The 20,270-nt window shown below is 40.4% G+C and overlaps 1 protein-coding gene across 1 annotated transcript in view; it reads left to right on the top strand.

Annotated features, from left to right (window-relative positions):
- Window positions 1–20,270, top strand: part of SMS (spermine synthase) — a 51,330-nt gene that overhangs the window by 12,440 nt on the left and 18,620 nt on the right. Inside the window, exons 2-4 of the mRNA XM_079122987.1 lie at window positions 13,676–13,796; window positions 16,540–16,633; window positions 17,124–17,188. Coding sequence (XP_078979113.1) covers window positions 13,676–13,796; window positions 16,540–16,633; window positions 17,124–17,188 — 280 coding nt within the window. The remainder of the gene's footprint in view (window positions 1–13,675; window positions 13,797–16,539; window positions 16,634–17,123; window positions 17,189–20,270) is intronic.

The raw sequence follows: 20,270 nt of genomic DNA, 5'->3' as shown, positions 1-20,270 counted from the left end.
AGCACCTCTGGGTTCAATCCCTGGTACCAAAACGGAACAAAACAAATCTTCCATCTCTGAAATTCCTGAAAATTAGCAGAACTTTTTAAAGGAGAAGAGGCAGGAAAGTGATATATGGGCAGGAAGATGTAGATAATGTAGATTTAGTTAGTCTGCACCTAGACAGGCCTGAGTGGGCAATCTTCATCTCTGCTCCCATCTTCTTGAGTGCCAGTCAGGGTCAAGGATTGTGGCTCCTTTAGCTTCCTGTTAGGAAGCAGGGTCAGGGGGTGGGGTGGGGGCGGTGGCAAATTCAGTCAGTTTCAATACTGGTGATCAAATGCATTTATGTTTTAAGCCAAACTCAGAAGGAGTTGGTAAGAGCCAGTAGCATGATCTAGATTTTCTGAGCTGACTTGACTCTGACTCTGTCTCTCGGTAGTTTAATGTGCATCTTAATTCCTCCCTCTCCATGAAGGTGCTAATGATACCAAAATCCCACACACTGCATTTGTTGGGTGGGATGGCCAATAAAATGTTTGGAAGACTGTCAAATAATACATAAAATACTTAACACTAATTGCAATACTTAGGGCCTAGTACTTTGAAATTGCGCCAGTGGATAAAGATGCTCAATTATAAAGAGGTGCGAATGTAACTTAGTGAAAGACTTGGAAAGTTCTGCTGGCAGGAGAAGAGGTAGAAAATAATAGTTGGCCTGTGATTTGAAGGCTTGTCTACTTAGTTAAAGGGCTAAGTAATTAAAGCAGAATTTTTAAAGGATATTTTATTTTTTAAGGTATCACTTAGGTGTTTGTGTTACTTGACTACCTTTTCCCTAGAATGGAAATCTCTCCAGTAACAATCCCCAGCAATTTTTAGGACATTGTTATGTTTAATGTTGAATTGTGTCTTTCAGTAAGACTTCAGATCCTAATGGCCAAATAAGACTGGAATGGGCATTCCAGATTTCCCTCCTGACCTTTGATAGAGATGAATATAGAATGTTTCTGAAACTTGGTTCAATGAAGAACCCTTTTTCTTGAAGTATTTTTGGGACTCATGTCCTGGATCATGCTTTGGGAAATAGGTGACATAGGTTTTATAAATGGGGTTTAACATTGGGTCTTTGAACAGTATAATGCTGAAGCTAAGTGGCTCAATTCTGGAATTTTAAGAAAGAGGGTCACAGGTCTTTCTGTACATATATTTGGTATTCCTAAGTGGGGTTTTTCTAGTCTAGGGCAGGTCTTGATGTTAGAGAGAGGAAAGCATACCATCACCTTAACTCCCTTTGGTATGAGGTGCACGAACATTATAGGGCTTTTTAAAAAAAGCACCTTGTGAATGATAAGTTATTAGTGGAGTTCCTATGATTAGAAGTATTGGGACTTGGAGCCCAGCTGCTTGGGTTTGAATCCTGTCTTGATCACTTACCAGCTGTGACTTCAAGCAAGTTGTTAACTTCTCTGTGCCCTTCCTTACTGAGCTGGTTACACTTTGTTTACTGTATTGAATAGCAGATATACTTGCCTTGTTAACCATGTTAGGGGGAAATCATTCAGTCTTTTATCATTGAGTATTATGTTAGCTATAGGATTTTTGTAGATGATCTTTATCAAGTTGAGGAAGTTCTCCTGTTTTATTTTTTTTAATTTTTAAAATTTTTTGTTGAATGGGTGTTGGATTTTGGCAAATGTTTTCTGCTTCAATTAATGTGATGCATGTGATTTTTTTTTCCTTTAGATTCCACCCCCCCCATCCTGGGGATTGAAACTAGGGGCCCTCTTACCACTGAGCTACATCCTCAGCCCCCCCTCCCCTTTTTTAAATTTTGAGACAGAGTCTCAATAGGTCACCTAGGCTGTCCTTGAACTTGTGATCCTCTTGCCTTAGCATCCTGAGCTGCTGGGATTACAGGTATATGCTACAGTGCCCTGCTACAGGTTTCTTTTTTGGCACTATCTTTGTCTGGTTTTCATATTAGGATAATTCTGACTTCATAAAATTGGGAGGCTTTCCCTCCTTTGCTATTTTCTCTGGAAGAAACCGAAGAATTGCTGTTAATTCTTAAAATGTTTGGTAGAATTGTCCAGGAAAACCCTCTGAGCCTCAGGATTTCTTTCTTTTAAATTATAAATTTAGTTTCCCTAATAGTTATAGGACTGTTCATATTGCCTGTTTCTTATTAGGTAAGTTGTGATAGTTTGTGTTGTTGATAGGAATTGGCCCTTTTCATTCATAAATTATCAAACTTGAGTGTGTAGAGTTGTTTGTGCCTGTTAGTGCCTATGGATCTGTAATAATACCCCATTTTTCTTGATATTGCCAATCCGTGTCTTCTCTTTTTTGTCAGTCTTGCTACTTTGTCATTTTATTGATCTTTTGAAAGTAACAGCCTTTTGCTTCATTGTTTTTTTTTCTTTCCTATTTTTAATTCCATTGATTTCTGTTATTAGTTCCTTCATTCCTTTTGCTTTGGGTTTAGTTTTCTCTTTTTCTGGTTTCTTGAAATGGAAGCATACATTAGCCATTTGAGATTAAGTTGGAGACTGACACTCTTAAATATTCTCATTCTCTAGTGTGGAGTTGTTTCCATTAATTGTGAATGTTGCTTACATGTACACTTTCAAAAGCAGGAGTCCCGGTCATATAGGTTATCAGCTCTTGTTTTTTCCAATATTTAATAAGTTGCTAACTTAAATGCAAGAAATATTTATCAGATTATTCTAGTTTCAAGTTCTAAGAAGTCGCTTATGGAAATTTAGACTGTAAAGTTTGACTTTAATGGCCTTGTTGGTTAGGAATTTAGAGCTGAAAAAGACAGTAGACCCAGGGGTCAGAAAACTGAAGCCCTTGGGTCAAATCCTGCTCAACTGGCTTGTTCTTGTCTGACCTTCCAGCTAAGCATTTTTAAAGGGTTATAAAACACAGGCACAGACACACAGAAAAGAACCTGTGGTAGAGACCTGCTTGGCCAGCACAGCCTGAACATTTTCTTATGTGGCTCTTTATGGAAAGTTGCCCACCCACCTTTAGGTCATGAAGACTTGGTGATGTTGATTTCCGGTTTTGGAGCCATCTGGAACAGTTCCAAAGTACAGATTCCCCAGCCCCCCACATGGCCTTGTTTCTCATCTGGAATCCATCATAGCACATGACCCTCTCCAGGTTTGGGTAGGTTTGACATGTGTCCTTTGCCTTTCTTTGTACTCTTCTCCTGTGGCATATATTTTTCTTGTGCCTCCTAGGTTCTTAGGAATCTCCTTGGAGGTCCATTTTGAAAAGGCCTACCTGAATGTGCACTTTGCTGGTATTGCCATAGCAAAACCAGACAAAGGGAAGGTGAAGGTACCTCCTCAGGGACAACTCTGATAGAAATGAGATTTTTGCCATCACAAAATTCATAAAGTTCAAACTATGTAATATTTTCAAATTCTATTTCATTGTTGATTCATAGTCTGGCACATACATTCAGGCAAAAACCCTTGAATTGTGCATAGAAACACAAATGGTAGTAGATAGACCTGCCCATTTAAAGTTAGTGGGAAGAAAGCTGGATATTCATGATGTTGGCGAAGTGCTCAAAAAGCAGATTTTATCTTCCTGGGTAATAAAAGCAGCAATACCACACTTTCTACTTTGGGAATGAAATTCTGCTCCCCTTCTGGACAGAGCTGAAAGAAACTGTTACCATCTGTTTGTGGGCTGGCTTGGAACAGGGCCTGTTGCTCTGCAATGAATGCGGGAGGGAAGGTGGCGGCTGGGAACCCTTTCCATACCTCACAGGAGACTGTGGATGCCAATGTTGAACTGGAGAAGGACTGGCCATTTGACTTGTCCGCATGCCTCCTTAAGTCTCTGGCCCTCTGACCTCAAGCACTGCAAGTCCTCCCTTCCCTCAAATTCTTCCTGGTCTTTATGGTGCTGTTGTGCCAAGCCTTGCTCACCTTTTTCTTTTTGCAGTACTGGGAACTGAACCCAGGAACTTTCTGACTGTGAACTACACCCCTGGCCCTTTTAAAAAATTTTATTTTGAGTCAGGGTGTTACTCAGTTGCTGAGGCTTGTCTTGAACTTGTGATCTTCCTGCTTCAGCCTCCTGAGTAACTGGGATTACAGGACAGGCGTGTGCCACCATACTCAGCTCCTCTCTTACTTCTTTAACTTCCCCTTCCTGGTTGTACTTTGACTGTCCTGCCCCACCTGCCCTTCCTCCTGATTTCTTTGTGGAGCCTGATCCCTTTTCTTGTCCTCTGCCTTGGAACTTATTCCTTCCTCTTATCTGAAAACCTGTTCCTTAAGCCAGTGAACCCCACATTGCATCCCTTGTTGCCTTGTGTTGCTCAAATGATTCCTTTCGGGAGATGTCAAGTGGCCTAGTCTTTCAGTATACTTTCTTTACCTTGCCACTAAATGAAAGGCAGACTTTAGCATAATCTTGTGTTTCTATGCCTTATTTTGTTAACTCTTGGATAGATTCTCACATGGGTTAAATCAAAAGGTTAACAGGAGACTTTGGGTCACTTGACAAGTCAGTCATCTAGCTACCCTCCTTGGTGCTCGGTGAAGTAGTTAAGGTGAATCACGGCATGGGGCTTGTTTCTCTGCTTTTAATACTCCTTAGTCTTCTCAGGGAAATGGGCTTAATTAGTATTCTGTTTCTAAATCAAAGGGGGTTTAGGATGGTGTGCCATAAATTATATTTTTATAAGCCCTACTTTAATTTTGTAAGGAGATTGGCTCACAGAGGGCCTAAATTGGTTGTTATTTTAAAGTAGAGAAGGAGAGGTTCTGCCCACTTTCCAGTAGGTGGTAGGGGAGGGTAACAGGAGCTGGCCCCACGTGTCCATGGGAAATGCCCCTGTAACTGCTTTCCCTTGTGGTGGGAACCAGAAGGCAGGGCAGTGGAATAATTAGCAACACATTCCCATTATGCTGTAACTTAGTGTAGTGCGAGTTTTAAGAAATAGTCATTGTGGCTGGTATTCTATAAACATTCCCATCTGGCATTCCTTAATGCATGTTTGCATGAAAAGAGCTTGGGTGTGATTCCTTTGTTGATGTTGCATGACTGTTAACTCCAACTTCAGTAGGTCTCTTTTTTTTCTTCTTCCGCTAATTTTTCCTGTTTTGGTTACTCTTCTTTATAAACATCAGAAACCATGCTCTTAAAGGAAAAAAAAGATTCTTCAAATTGTTTACTCTGGTGTCCTGCTCTGCATCTTGCAGCCATACCTCTCTGCTGTGAATGAACAGAGAAGCCCAAGACACTGGTTGCAGGTGCTTTAGTGTCAGGAAGGCTGTGAAGGAACTTGGCACTGGCTTCCTTGCTGTGTATTTCTAATGCCTGGGACAAAGCCTTTGCACAGCAGCTATTTGGGCACTTGCTATTCAGTGTTAGATGGGGTTGGTCAAGACAACTACCCCTTGCAGTCCCTTTACTTGGTACGCATTGCATCTGAGTCTGTGTCTGGCAAGGGCTTCTGGTGGAGGGAGGGGAGCAACCAGATTTTCCAGGGCTTTCTTTGTCTTGCCTTTGTTACCTCTAAGTGAGGAGAAATCTGAAGGCTCAGATTTCGTTTGACTTTTTTGGGGGGAGGCGCTTTAGTGAGTTATGATTCACTTGCCATATAATTTCATTATTTCATGCATACAATTTGGTGGTTTTCAGTATATTCACTATGTTGCATGACTGTCAATTTTAGAACATTTTTATTGCTTCAAAAATAAACTCTTAGCCATCACCCCCATTCCTCTTGGCTCCCCTCATCCATTCATTCCTTCTAGCTTCTTGCAACTACCAATCTACTGTCTCTTAGATTTGCCTTTTCTGGCCATTTCATAGAAATGACATCATACACTCTGTGGTCCTTTGTGCCTGGCTTCTTTCTCTTAGCATCATGTTTTCAATGTCTATCCATGTTGAATGCAGCATATATGCAGTATTTTGTAACTTTTATGACTGAATAACAGCCATGGTAAGGATATACCACATTTTGCTTATCCATTTATAACTCGATGGACATTTGGGTTGTTTCTGCTTTTTGGCTATTATGAGTCATGCTGTTCTGAACACTCATGTTGGCTTGGGTTCTGTGCAGTGAGATTAATCATCATGCAGCTGTTGTAAAAAGGATTGAATTTGGGAATATGAAACCAAGCTGTTGAAGTAAGGCACACCCAGAAACCACCTGCTTGACCTTCACTTTAAGCCCTGGAAATTCATCAGGCTTCTGAATGTCTAAGTCTCCTTATGGTCAGGCCCTTTTTAAAGGAAAAACAGAAAATCAGTCAGTCTTTGTGTTTCTTATGACACTTAGAATCTTCTTAAACTTATCAGGGTGGTGCACCCTATAGTCCCAACCACTCCAGCCACTCAGGAGGTTGAGGCAGGAGGATTGCAGGAACCCAGGAGTTCTGGGCCAGCCTGCACAACATAGCAAGACCTGATCTCAAAAAAAAAAAAAAAAGATGAAATATATTTGGAAATCCTGTCTGTACTGAGCTACCAGGTTGGGTAAGAAGGTGCCCATGAGGGATGCTATGGTTTTTTGTCCTTTTCAGGGGGATTATACCTGTGATGTTGGTAACTTTTGCATAAATATTTCTTTTTTTAACTGGAGGTATTATTTACATAGAATAAATTTTGGTGTGCAGTTCTGAGTTTTGAATGATGCCTATAGTCATGTGACTATTATACCATCAAGATCAGAAGATCCAAATGGATTATTTTGGTAGTACTGGGGATTGATCCCAGGGGTACTCCGCTACTGAGCTATGTCCTCAGGCCCCTGCCCCCTCTTTTTTTTTTTTTTGAGATAGGGTCTTGCTGAGTTGCCTAGGCTGGCCTTGAACCTGTGATCCTTTTGCCTCAGCCTCCTGAATAGGTGGGATTACAGGTGTGTGCCACTGCACCTGGCTCCAAATGAATTTTTAAAACAGCTATCTTAATGACTTAAAGCTGGTTTATGTGTGAAGAGAAACTACAATCCAAGCCTGGCTCTTGGGCTCTCTGAATCTGGGGTTTGGGGGAAAGGATGTCTGTGTTTATGCTTCCTCTTGCAGGAAGCTGCAGAATGCATCTAAGCGTAAGGGCATGGAGCTTTGAACATACCACAGTGGGTCTGTGACATGCCCAGGTCTGAGGAGTGGCCAGTTTCTGTAGTTACTTAAGGAGGTGGACTGGAAACAGAGCTTCTGCCATGGACCTTATCACTTCTAACATGACATGGTGATAGAATGATGAATCACCCCGTGGAGCTTACATAGCTTGGGCTCCTTGTCGGGGAGAGACCTAGGAAGCAAAGCAATTGCGGGGGAGGGTGATGGTGAGGTGTGAAATTTCCAGCTTTCATCATTTAAAAAAAATATGATCAGTCAGAATAGAAATTCATTACCTTGAATGTGAGACAACTGCCGAGGAGATTGTTCAGGAAGGGTCTAGCTGATGGCAGGGCAGGCTAAACTGTCCATGGAGTCTGAGAGCTCTGTACATGAGAATTGAAGATTGGATAGCCACATACTACCCAGCATGCCCATAACTAGAATTTTCCTACCTGAAATTTTTTTGGGGGGTCCTGGGGATTGAACTCAGGGGCACTTGGCCACTGAGCCACATCCCCAACCCTATTTTGTATTTTATTTAGAGACAGGGTCTCACCGAGTTGCTTAGCACCTCACTTTTGCTGAGGCTGGCTTTGAACTCATGCTCCTCCTGCCTCAGCCTCCTGAGATGCTGGAATTACAGGTGTGCGCCCCTACACCTGACCCTACTTGAAATTTTTGAGGTTGAAAAAGCTTAAAGCTACACTCCAAGGACACAAGTGGAGAATCAAGTTTTTTGTGGATGTGTGAGCATTGCTTATTTCCTTAGTGTAGCCTCTAATAGGTAAAGCAGACCAGGATTATGATTGAAACTTATTTTTCTGCTTTTTATCAAGGGTGGTGTGTGGCCTCTTGGATTTCTAGTCAGCATGCCTCTTTGGACTTTCTGGGCTAGTAAAGTTGGGTTCCTATAGCTAATCTATTTATGCATGCAGGACTAAATAGCAGTACAAGACTAGGAGTGGATGGTTCTGGGTTCTGGTACCAGAAATAATTGTACATGAATCCTACCAAGAGTTGTGTCCATTTTATGGTTGAGGTAGTTAAGTCTGTGAGTTCCAGGGAGCAGAGAGGTTTTGGTGGGAGATATGTAGGAAAAGCTTGGTGGAGGATCTTTTTGGGGATTTTTTTTTTTTATTTGGGTACCGGGGATTGAACTCAGGGGCACTTAACCACTGAGCCACATCCCTAGCCCTTTTAAAATTTTATTTAGAGACAGGGTTTTACTGAGTTGCTTAGTGCCTGGCTAAATTGCTGAGGCTGGTCTTTGAACTTGAGATCCTCCTGTCTCAGCCTCATGAGCTGTTGGAATTACAGGTGTGCACCATTGCACCTGGCCCTTTTTGAGGATCTTAAGTGGCTGGTGGTACAGGTGGAGTATTCCCTATCTGAAATGCTTGAGAACAGAAATGATTCTGATTTTGTTCTATTTTTTATTATGTGTATATGTGTATATATATATATATATTTTATATATAAATATATATATATATGAAAATATATATACAGATACTGACTTGGGGATGGGACCCACATTTCAACATGAAATTCATTTATGTTTCCTATATACCTTACTCACATAGCCTGAAGGTAATTCTATATAAAATTTTTGGTGCACTTACATTTTGACTGACCCATCTCTTGGGGTTGGTCAGGTGTGGAATTTTCAGCTTATGATATCATTTTGTTAGTGCTCAGAAAATTTCAGATTTTTAAAGCATTTTCAATTTTGGATTTTGGGGCTATGAAAACTCATTCTATAATCATTGAAGGGAGTAGAGAAGTCATGAGCCTGATTGTGATTGGAACAGAGCCTTGAGCAGTCACACAGGAGGCAGCTGTGTAATATACAGATTTGGGCTTGAGCCATCTGGAGCTGATACTTGAGTCAGAGGAATGTGGTGCTTCAAGAGGGAACTGTAAATAGATCCCCAGGAGAAAATGAGGCAGGGAGATGAAACATAGGCCTTTACACTTTTTTTTCTCTCTCCCTCTTCCTGTCATCTCTTCCCATCTTTTGTTAGGGGTGTATTTAATTTGGACCAGTTGATTCATTCTAAGTTATTGTTGAACAAACAAAGCAGGCAGTGGTCTGGAAATGGGGACATTGCTTTGTTCAGTGGACAAAGGATACATTTTGCCCTGGAAGAGGTCATTGTGTTTCAGAGCACTTTGGAAATCTCTGAGTGATGCACTAGTTATAATACATCATTCTTGCCTGGCCATAGAAGCAAGATTTCTAAGAACTTCTGCCAAACATTTTACTAGCCTAGTTCAGATTACCATGTCTACTCGAAAGTGGTATATTTATCTCTTTTAACATTTGGATCTGTTTTCACATTTTCTTTGTATTTGTAGACATTTATGACTTTTCTATCCTGTGTTCCCAAATTTGGGTATGCTCTGATCCCAGGCTCATTTTAATCACGTGTAGAGCACCTAGTAGTTCTCAAGGGATTGTATTGCTCCCCCTTCTGTACTTAGGCCAACTGGACTATTTTTTTTTTTATTATTCTCATTGACAAGAGAGACATCACTGACATCTAGTGGGTATGGCTGGGGTTGCCCAAGTCTTGTAAGAGACAAGACAGTCCTTCATATCACACTGTCAGTTTCATTGCCAGTATTTGTACTGACAGAACAAATCTGATTGGTTTGATCATGTTACATGTTCCGTACCAAACATGCACAAAAGTTGAAATTTTCAATAATTGCAAAGCATTTTCTGGGGCATTTCATGGGTTACCTTTGACTTTGATTAGTAAAGAGTTCAGACCTTTTGTTGAACATTTTCTATAACTTTTTGGTGACTTGAGTGTATATAGTATGGAGATGGTAGGGAGTTTCTTTTTTTCTTTTTTCTTTCTTTCTTTTTTATTTTTCCCTGCTGGGGATTGAACCCAGGGCCTGTACTTGCTAACCATGCACTCCATCTACCATGGAGCTACACCACTAGCTTTTTTTTTTCTGTTTTATATAGGATGGTTTAGGTTAGCTATGCTTAGTCATGGTTACATACTGGGATTTCCCAGGGAGATTTTAAAAATACTTTTGTGACTGGGTCCCACTTCCAGATTTTATTCAATTGGTCTAGTATGTGACATTGGAATTTTAACCCTGCAGGTGAATATAATGCACAGCTAGGATTGAAAACTACTAATCTAGATATTCTAGAAACTCTGCAAAGATAAAGTGATATGAATGATGAATTCAGCCAAATGAAATAACTTTTCATTTATGCACAAAACATTGAGTGCCTAAGATTAAAATGATTAAGCAAGACCCACTTTAAGTGTTGTGGGTCTTGATTTGTTTGTTCAACAATAAATTTTTTGATTTTCAGTTTTCACTTCAAAGCCCTGATTCTAGAAAAGAGATGCTGGGGAGTTGGTTTAGCCACAACACCTCTTTCTGGAGTCTTCCCCAAAGTCTGGGAACATCAGGGTGACAGGGCATGACCCAAATCAGGAGGATGTTGAATCTAAAGTGAGGTGAACAGTGAACAAAATGGCAGGTTCCCCATGGTTCCCTGCAGTCACCTTCCTGGAGGATGGAATACTAAGATACTAACAGGGACCAGGCAGCCACAAAAATGCTGTGGGTATGTGGGTAAATGAAGAGCTTGCTTCCAGAAATACATTCAGATTTGGCCAGTTTTTACTGAACTGGGGATGGGGGTAATAAGTGTAGAAATAAGTAACTCTTTAAGTTAATTAGCTTTCTTTTGTACCACTTTGTCTTCAGTTTGAAACCTGACTGAAGGACTTTCTTTAGCACACATGGTCCCTTTGTACTACTTGTGCCAATGAGAAAAAGGGGATGGCTGCCATTCTGGGCTTGGCCAGCATTCAAGTCCTTTGCATGGATCAAAGGCCTTCCCTTTCTCTGGCCTAAGGGATGGAATCCTCCACAAGTCTACCCCCAGGACAGGCTCCTTGTCTACTTTGTAGCCTGGTCAACCCCATGCAGAGTGGCCTTGCCTGGATTTTTCCCTTCACCAGCAGGGGGATTTGTGTTCTGTTTCATAATGTGGCAATACAACCCCAGTCTTGAGGCCATTTACCAGGAGTGATGGTTTGTTTTATACACTTCCAAAACAGAAAACATCTGGTCTAGCCAGGGAGAGATCACGTAATTACACAGGGATTCTCATATTTAGGGTAAATTTTGCTTCCCTGTGTGTACTTTCTCTTGCTGCCCTGTACTCAGATCAGTCACCTGTGTGATGGGCTGACTCACCAGGCTTCAGTGACAACATAAACTAAAATGATAACATTTATTTCATTTTATCAAGTTTGAAATAGATTTTTTTCTCTTTTTAGGAAGGTAGAATTCAGTTTTAAATGCTGCATTCTGGAGATATAATTCAGACCTTCCTTTTTAATTTCCTGAAATCAATTTCAGAAGAGCTAAGCAAGCTAGATTATTTCCTGCCAAATGAGTTTCCCAAAGGCACAGTTTTGCTAGGAGTGAATGAGAATTCAATGATTCATTGGCCCACTACTCATGTATAGCTTATGTTGTGATGGGTTGGGGATGTGAATTCTGTGTTGGTAGTCCATTCCTGATATGGGCCTTTTTCCTGGAAGTGGCCTCAGTTTTTTCATTTTGGCCATTGTACCACTTGCCCCTCTTTCTTCCTGTGTTTTCTCCTTTTCTGTTTCTCATAAGGACACTTGACACATACTATCCTGATACTCTTTGACCCTACCCCAGGTTTGCCCCTCCCCTGTATGATTTCAGTTGGGCTCTGTCTTTGGTACTGCATTCTGAGAGGAGGAAACTCCTTCTAGACTCAGGGTGTCTAAAGTTCCTCTGCATTCTCTCTCCTGCCTGTCACATAACTGCTGTTGCTGCACAGGTCTCAGGACTGTGGGCCAGTTATTTCTACTTAGACCACTCCTGTTTTGGGGAGTTTGGGAGACACACTCTTTCATCTAGTTTTGTTTTAAATGTTTGTGAATTTTGATTTTGCTATCCTAATTGCTATCTTTGGCAATTTATAAGATTAAATAATTAGGGTTTTACTATAATTTTTGCTACTGTTTGTTGAGCAAAGTTGAAAATACAGATTTTTGAGCTGGGTGTGGTGGTGCACTCCTGTAAACTCAACTACTTGGGAGGCTGAGATGGGAGGAAAGTGAGTTTGAGGCCAGCCCAGGCAATATATTGTGAGGCCCTGTCTTTAAGAAAAAGACAAAGAATTTTTGGTACATATATGAATTTGCTTAGAGCTGCTGTAACGAAGTACTATAAATTAGATGATTTAAAGCAACAGAATTTTTTTTCTCTCAGTTCTGGAGGCCAGAAATTGGAGATCAAGGTATGGGGCAGGGCCATGCTTCTTTTGAAGGCTCTTATAGGGGGGATCCTTTTTTGCATCTTTCATCTTCTGATGGCTCCTGGCTTTCCTGGACTGTGGCCTTTATCACTGCAATCTCTGCTTTCTCTTCATATCACCTGCCCTCCATTTCCCCTGTATCTTTTCCTCTTCTGACTCTTTTAAGCATAGAGCTCTACTTTGGGGGGCAGGGTGGGGAGGAGGGAATACCTACAACCCAGCAGTCTATCCCATATGGAATTGTTGTTAAGTAATATCATTTAGAACTATGTTACTAAGTATCACTGTTTTCATTTGTTTTCCAATTATATAACCAACACCTGGGAAATAAAACTGAGTAATTTCAAGTCATTTATAATACCCATCAACAGTAGATAGGCATCCCCTTTCTGGGTCTATGTTTCCTTATTAATTCATTTAACCTGAAGTGGAATCTCCTCTATATTTGATTTTTAAAAAAAAAGTTTTAGATGTTGTTACACCTTTTATTCATTTATTTATATGTGGTGTGGAGAATTGAACCCAGTGCCTCACACATGCTAGGCAAGGACTCTACCACTGAGCCACGACCCCAGTTCCTATGTTTGAGTTCTTTGATTTCTGGTTATGTTGAATATTTTATTATGCTATCTCTAGTTAGGTTGAATACCTATCTGTCTGTATCCTTGACACAGCTCTTGGTGATCACTTTTTCTGTTCTTGGATAGCCAGGTATTCTGTGAAGCCTTTCCTCACAGGGTGGAGAACATTTCTAGCTCATAACACAGGGGCTAAGTGATGCTGACAGCTCTCTTTCTTTCTTTTCTCTCTCCTCTTTTTTTTTTTTTTTTTTTTTTTGGTACTAGGGATTGAACCTAGGGCCTTGTACAATGAACTATATCCCCAACCCTTTTTATTATTTTATTTTGTTTCTTGATACTAGGAATTGAACCCAGGGATTCTTAACCACTGAGCTATATCCTCAGCCCATTTTTATTTTTTCCTTTTGAGACAGGATCTTGCCAAATTACTTAGGGCCTCACTAAGTTGCTGAGACCTTTTTATTTTTTGAGATAAGGCCTAAGTTGCTGAGGCTAGCTAGCCTCAAATTTGTAATCCTTCTGCCTTGCCTCCTGAGTAGTTGGGATTAGAGGTGTGTGCTACCATGACTGACGGTTCAGATTTCTTGTCAAGTTCACGCATCAAATCGTGTATCTTTAGCTTTTCTTCTGAATGTTTCTTCCTGATCATCTTCTTTCCTGTCTTACAGCTGATGGTGAGACCATTCTAAAAGGCCTGCAGTCCATTTTCCAGGAGCAGGGGATGGCAGAATCAGTGCACACCTGGCAGGATCATGGCTATTTAGCAACCTACACAAACAAAAATGGCAGGTGAGCAGCCTTAAGGGCTCTTCTTCAGATTTGAACTTCTAAGGAAGAGCAAAGATGGGAACAAAGTGGGGGCTTGGGGTGGTATCCAGGAAATTTTTTTCTCCCTTAACATCTTCAGAGGTGCTAGAATTCAGTGCTTCTCAACCCTACCTGCACATCAGAATCTTCTGGAAGAGTTTTCACAAAATACCCCTGCCCAAGCATTTCCTGCAGAGATTGAGGCCACTGGGCCTCAATCCCCAGTGATTCTACTGGATGTCTAGGACCAAGAACCCCCAGCAGCATAAATAGTGAAATGGCAGGTAGTGATCTGGAGTTGGTTAAAACATATTTTCAGGCCCCGTCTCCAAAATTTTGTGCTGTAATTTCATTTCCATCAAGCTCCTAGGTGATGCTGATGCTACAGACCACTGTTAAGTATGTCCATTAATACAGACCAGAGTAAAATGCAGGATGGTATTGTTTATAAGTTGCTTGACAGGAAGCTGAGATGATCCAAGAGTTCATGTCTTTTGTGGTGGTATAGATTTTAAGTTTCATAGACTTTATTTATTTATTTATTTATTTTTTGTGGTGCTGGGAATCTGAACCCAGGGCCTCAGGTGTTCTAGGCAAGTGCTTTTCTCAGTGGTTAAGTACCCTTGAGCCACATTCCCATCCGAGACCGCATTGATTTTTCTGTAGTGAATATGTAGTTGAAAACAAATGCATTTTGGAGAGCAGGAAGGAAAACCTAAGTTAGAATATGACCAATAACTGAAGATACCATGTGTTGAGCTTTTCTTGTTTTCTTAAATCTAGGTTTCTATTTTATCTAGGCTGGTTTGGTATGCAGAACTATTAAGATTCTTAGTAATAACCTATTTTCCCAACAGTACAAAGTACTAAAATTCCACATGATTTCCTTAATGTTCCACTTTCTCTCCCTTCTTTGTTTTTCTATTAAAGGAAAATAACCACCCTCAGAGGTCCAGAAGAAAAAAAGCTGTGAGATGAAGGAAAACTACTTTTTGAGTCCTCTTGCTCTTCCATTATTTTCTGTCTCCCTGGTCCACCCCTAGGGCATTAACTGGTGTTCTTTATCTTGATGCCTCTCAAAGATCAGCATGCAAAACCTAGACTTGGATTTTAACTGTATGGCCAGCCTCCCTATGTGTGTTTAGCAGATGCCTCAAATGTATCTAAAATGATTATTTCTTCCTTAAGTGTGGTCCAAAGTCAACACCACCACCAAGCCTTTCTCTGCCCCTCATCCTTATCCTTCATGCTTTGATCAGTTAATGGAGCGGCTCCCAGAAGTAGAGGGGCTTTGCAACATTCCTCTAGCTCCTGCAGACTTGGACTCAGCCCTTCTCTATTGTTGCCACCTTACACAGTTTTTACTGTGTTCATCCTTTGGGGACCACAGCAAGTCAGAACTCCGCCACTTTGATGGGCACTTCCCCCACTCCCAGGTGAAAACTTCTCTCTTACCATCTCCTAAAGACCTTGTAGCCAAGCCCTCCTGCCATGGTTTTTAAAAGTTTCTACTATAGCCACCAATTTCAGTTGTACAGAGGACTTACAGTCCTTCCCAGAAGGGAATTTTTAAGTGACAAGAGCTATTTTTATTCCTAGGAGTACCCATCCCCCATCTTTGGTACTGTATCTTACCTTCCAGCATTCTCTGTATTCATGCTGGAACCACCTATGTATTAAGAGGCATATTTCTGTATCCTTGCTTCACCCCCACTCCTCTGCTCTTTTGTGCTGCTGCAACTGCTGGAGAGGAAAACTGATCAACTCTGGGTATAGATGAGATGGTGGTATCTGGGCCTGAAGTTGATTTTGAGGCCATTTAAGGGCTAAAGGTGAAAATGAATTAGTTTTATTTATTTTTTAATCCAAGCACAATGCCTATATTCTCTGAACAGAATTTCTTTTAATTTAGCATTTTTCAAACATTTCTTTAACCACCACTTATACACATCTATGTATATGTCATACAAATATATGCATAAAATCAAAAGTTTCACCAGAAACATTGCATGTGTTATACTCAAATAAATTCATTTAATTAATAAAGGGCTGATTAGATCCACTAAATCAAGGGTAAGAGAACTTTCTTACCCCTGAGCTACATAAGGTTGCTCTCAGATATCTCAAATATTCTTTCTTAAGCAACTCTTTTTATTTTTTGGTACTGGGGATTGAACCCAGGAATACTCACCAGTGAACTGCATTCCCAGCCTTTTTTTACATTTTGTTTTGAGAGAGGGCCTCACATAGTTGCTAAGTCTGCCCTTGAACTTGGAATCCTTCTTCCTCAGCCTCCCAAGTCAGGCAATTATAGGTGTATGACACCACACCTGGCTTAAGCAACTCTTTAAAAATACAAATCATTCTAAGCTTGTAGTCAGGACAAGGAACTCTAAGGGTTTACTGGGAATCCCTTTTGCCCTTCCCTTTCCTTCCTTCCTGTTATGACTGAGATTACTAAACCTGATGGAATCACTTGGAAACTAAAATTGCCTAAGAACCAGTTTTGAAAACCTTAGCAGTTGGTGACTCCCTCTAAATCTTCCATAAATGATTGGTAGCTTGTTCTTTAAGGAGAGGCTCTGAAAAGAAAGTCACAGAGTTAATTGTGTAATTCAGGGAGAAAAAAAGAGCAGTGGTCTCTTCTCTAGTTGGGGTGGTCTCTTTTTTCCTTCGGTGTGACATTATATAATGCCTAATTTTAAAATTACACTTTCTTTTGTAGCTTTGCCAATTTGAGAATTTATCCACATGGATTGGTGTTGCTGGACCTTCAAAGTTACGACAGTGATGCACAGGGCAAAGAAGAAATTGACGGTGTTGGTTTTTTTACTTTTATTTATATAATTTTTTTTTCTGAATTTTACTTTATTTAAGGATCATAAAATCTACTTAGCTTAATGTGAAAATCATTTTCTTTTAATTGTTGACTTAATTTATCCCCCCAGATAAGTAGTTTTAGAAGAGAAAATAGCCAACTTTAGTTGGTTTCACTTCCTGAGTATGAGTGATGATTTTACTTTCCAATGGAGAAAATACAGAATTTTTAACCAGGATTTCATAACTTATAGCATCCTTTAGTGTTCTCCTTCCTAAGTTATTTTGTTGTTAATTAAGTTAAGGTCAGTGCCATGAGTTAGTTGGAGTGGAGGTGTGGTATTGGACCAGATCTGGAGGGCTGGAGGGGGCTGATATATGTGCCAATGTGACACAGTTCTGTCAACCTAGCCTCAGTCCTTTTCTCTGTAATCTAGCTGTTCTCTGTGGCTTATTCTGTATATCCACTGATTTCTTTCCTTTTAATTGTAGCTTTTGAACAAAGTAGAAGAAAGAATGAAAGAATTGAGTCAGGACAGTACTGGGCGAGTGAAGCGGTAAGTCCACTCTTCAAGGTTCTTTAATATTTGCTTAATTGATAAACTAATCAGAATGGCATTGTTGCCCACAGCAGTGTCTGCTTAAAATGTGGAAGAGATCAAGGTCAGTGCTGACTTCTGGCAGCACTATGAATTGAACTCCTGGGCCCCTCACACTGAAATAGGACAACATGTATGAAAACAAACAAAGTGATAGTGGGTGGTTTTGGTGCATACAGTAAAACTAAAAGCTAGGAACTGTATAAAGCAGAAACTCAGGTAGGGCTGTCACCTTAGTCAAAGGGGAGCTAGAACCCCCAAAAGAGAAAAGGACATGTCTCTGCTCAGGGTTCTGGAGTCCAGAGTAGAATTAAGAAGTTTAAGATGCTTCTGATAGAATGGAGTGATAAAAAATTTACTTGGAAGCTTTCAAGTTAGGAAACTTTCCAAGGTATTAAGAATTGAGAAGCCATCCACCACAGCTACCTCAGGTACACTGTTGTCAAATAGTGATGAAAAAAATTGAAACTTTCCCTGTCTAGACAGGTAGCTAACCAAAAACTTTTTTTCCATGCTGGGGATCAAACTCGGGATCTCTGACTTGCCAGCAGGTGTTCTACCATTGAACTATGCTCCCAACCCTACATGTGGTGATTTAAAGTTAAATAAACAATTCAGTTCCTCAATTGCATTAGCATCATATCAGTAGCATGTGGTTACCACATTGGACAACACAGATACAGAACATTTTCCTCTTTAAAGAAAGTTTTGTTGATCAGCTCTGAAGTGTCTGCTATTGGTGCCTGATTTTAAGGAACTTTTTGATAGACATAGCAATTTTGATATTTGTTGGAAGGGATAGGGTCTGGTAGGTGGTGGGAATTAGTGCTTTGAATACTCAGCATCTGATTCTCAGCAAGTTGTTCTTGCCTTACCTTGGTGGTTCCTCCTCAGGCCACAAGTCATGGAAGGCCTCTGCCTTACTCATAAAGTCAGTTTCATAGATGTAGAGACATACAAGGAGGGACTTTATCAAGGTCACTCCATCATTGATGGGAACAATCAGAATACTGGTTTTACCAGTTCATAGCATTTTCCAGAAGAGGGAATCCTTATTGGCAAGGGCTAGGATGTTTTGAGTACATAATGACTCACCCTTTTCAGTTTGATCAGCCCATAGGAAAGCTCCAGGGCAGATGGAAGATAACTAGGTAATTATTTAACCTCTAGTAGGTAGAAAGGGAAACAGGAACCTAAGTGAAAAGAACAGACTGGGTGTGAAATTTGACCACTTTTTGAAACTTATGTGAGTACTCAGACTTTTTTTTAACCCCACCCAAGTTCAATTTAGGGACCCTTGATTATGTCTCATCCCCTTCTCCATTCTTTTTCTTTTTGTGATGGTGCTGGGGATGTAACCCAGGGCCTCATGCCTGCTAGGCAAGTGCTGTCCCACTGAGCTACATCCCCAGTCCAGGTTAGTCTTTATCAGGGTTACTTCTAGGAGTGAGTAAATGGAATGCATTTCTGTGCTTCAGCATTCATGAGAAATCTGGTTCTATTGTTTTTTAGGTATAGGAATTTTTTAAGTGGGACTGGAACCAAGCTTTAGATCTTCGTTTCAAAATGCAAACCCTATTTTTGCTTATCACAGTTTTTACATCTTCTTTTTATAAAATAAGGGACAAAAGAGCAATAACTTGGGAATACCTTTTTGTAGGCCCTTTGTTATTGATCCCAAAAGGATAAGGATTGTTTTACTTTTTTGTCTGGGGTATGACATTGTTAGAGATGAAATCATGAACAGATATCTCTGTGACATTATCTGAAATTAAGTTACTGTTCCCCTTTGACTAATGAATTAAATATGAATTTTTGACTAAGGGGCAACATAGGATTTATTTGAACATTTATTTCTGTATTCTGTTTTCAAATGAAAAGGAGCAAGAAAACAAACTCACATGTTATTTATTTCCCCCCAGTGCTTGGGATTGAACCAGGGCTTTGCATATGCTGAGCAAATCCTCTGTAACTGAGCTTCATCCCCAGCCATCATTTTTTAAAAAAATGCTTGCAATTTATACAGCACACCTGAGACCCGGGATGTATTCCATCTGACTTTCTACAGTCCATTTTTAATTTCCAGCAGAGAAGGTTGAAATGAGTTTTCTACAGCTCCATGGCATCTTCTGGTAGCCCATTACAGGATGATGCACTTTATGCTGGGTTGAGTACTTTCAGGTAATGACTTCCACATCTAGTTAGAGATCCTTGTTGCTTTTTTGCTTGGCTTTAAAAACCATTGTGTTACAATGGAGAAGAGAGCTGTTCAACTTAACCCAAGGCACTATTGACATAATTGAGAATCGGCACTGTTTATTTTCAGTGGGTTTATGCCTAGTTCAGTATTACCTATAGCTGGCTGGCTGTCAACCAGTGGGTAGGAGTCTTCCCTGAAAGCTGTGACTTTTCCATCTTCATTCAGTGCCACCTCACAGTATACCCCATCATCTGTTGGGTGGAAGAAGCTTCTGCCGACTCCTCTTTGCCTGTTCTCAGGGGCCTGTCCTGATTGGGGCTTCACTTTTTTCATGAAAAACCTCTCTCGTCTGCCTAACATTTTGAAAGCTGGATTTGGTTCACTGGAAAGATGAAGTGGTTAAATCTGGAGTTGTTAGGATTAAATGAGAGCTTATGGAAATTTGCTTTGTCAGTCTTTATGCTCTTTATGATGTTAGTATTTTTTTTTTTCAGAGAAAACCTTGTTAACTTGTAACAGGCTCAAACTGTACTCTTAGAAGCAGGTGATTGGGGAGTGGGAAGAGTCACAGCAGTAAGGCAGAGGTAGTATGTTCCAGGGTTGTGGGCATCTATGACTATACTTCATGTCATTTTACTTTTGAACACTACTATGTTTGAGAACACAACTTGTGTGCTCTTGTGTTGTATGTGCAATGTGTTATCATTTTGTGTTTGGGTTAGATTTGTCAAGCCCCCTTACCAGGTCTCTTTTCTCCTGGCATTTAGTGCCCTCTACTGGTATTTTGTAGTATATTCACTGTAACAAAACCACTGAGTATTTATAAAAGCATGGACCAAG

The sequence above is a fragment of the Sciurus vulgaris genome, assembly GCF_902686455.1.
Source record: "Sciurus vulgaris genome assembly, chromosome: X".
In the NCBI taxonomy this organism is placed as follows: Eukaryota; Metazoa; Chordata; class Mammalia; order Rodentia; family Sciuridae; genus Sciurus; species Sciurus vulgaris.
This window is presented reverse-complemented; position numbering and strand designations above follow the sequence as displayed.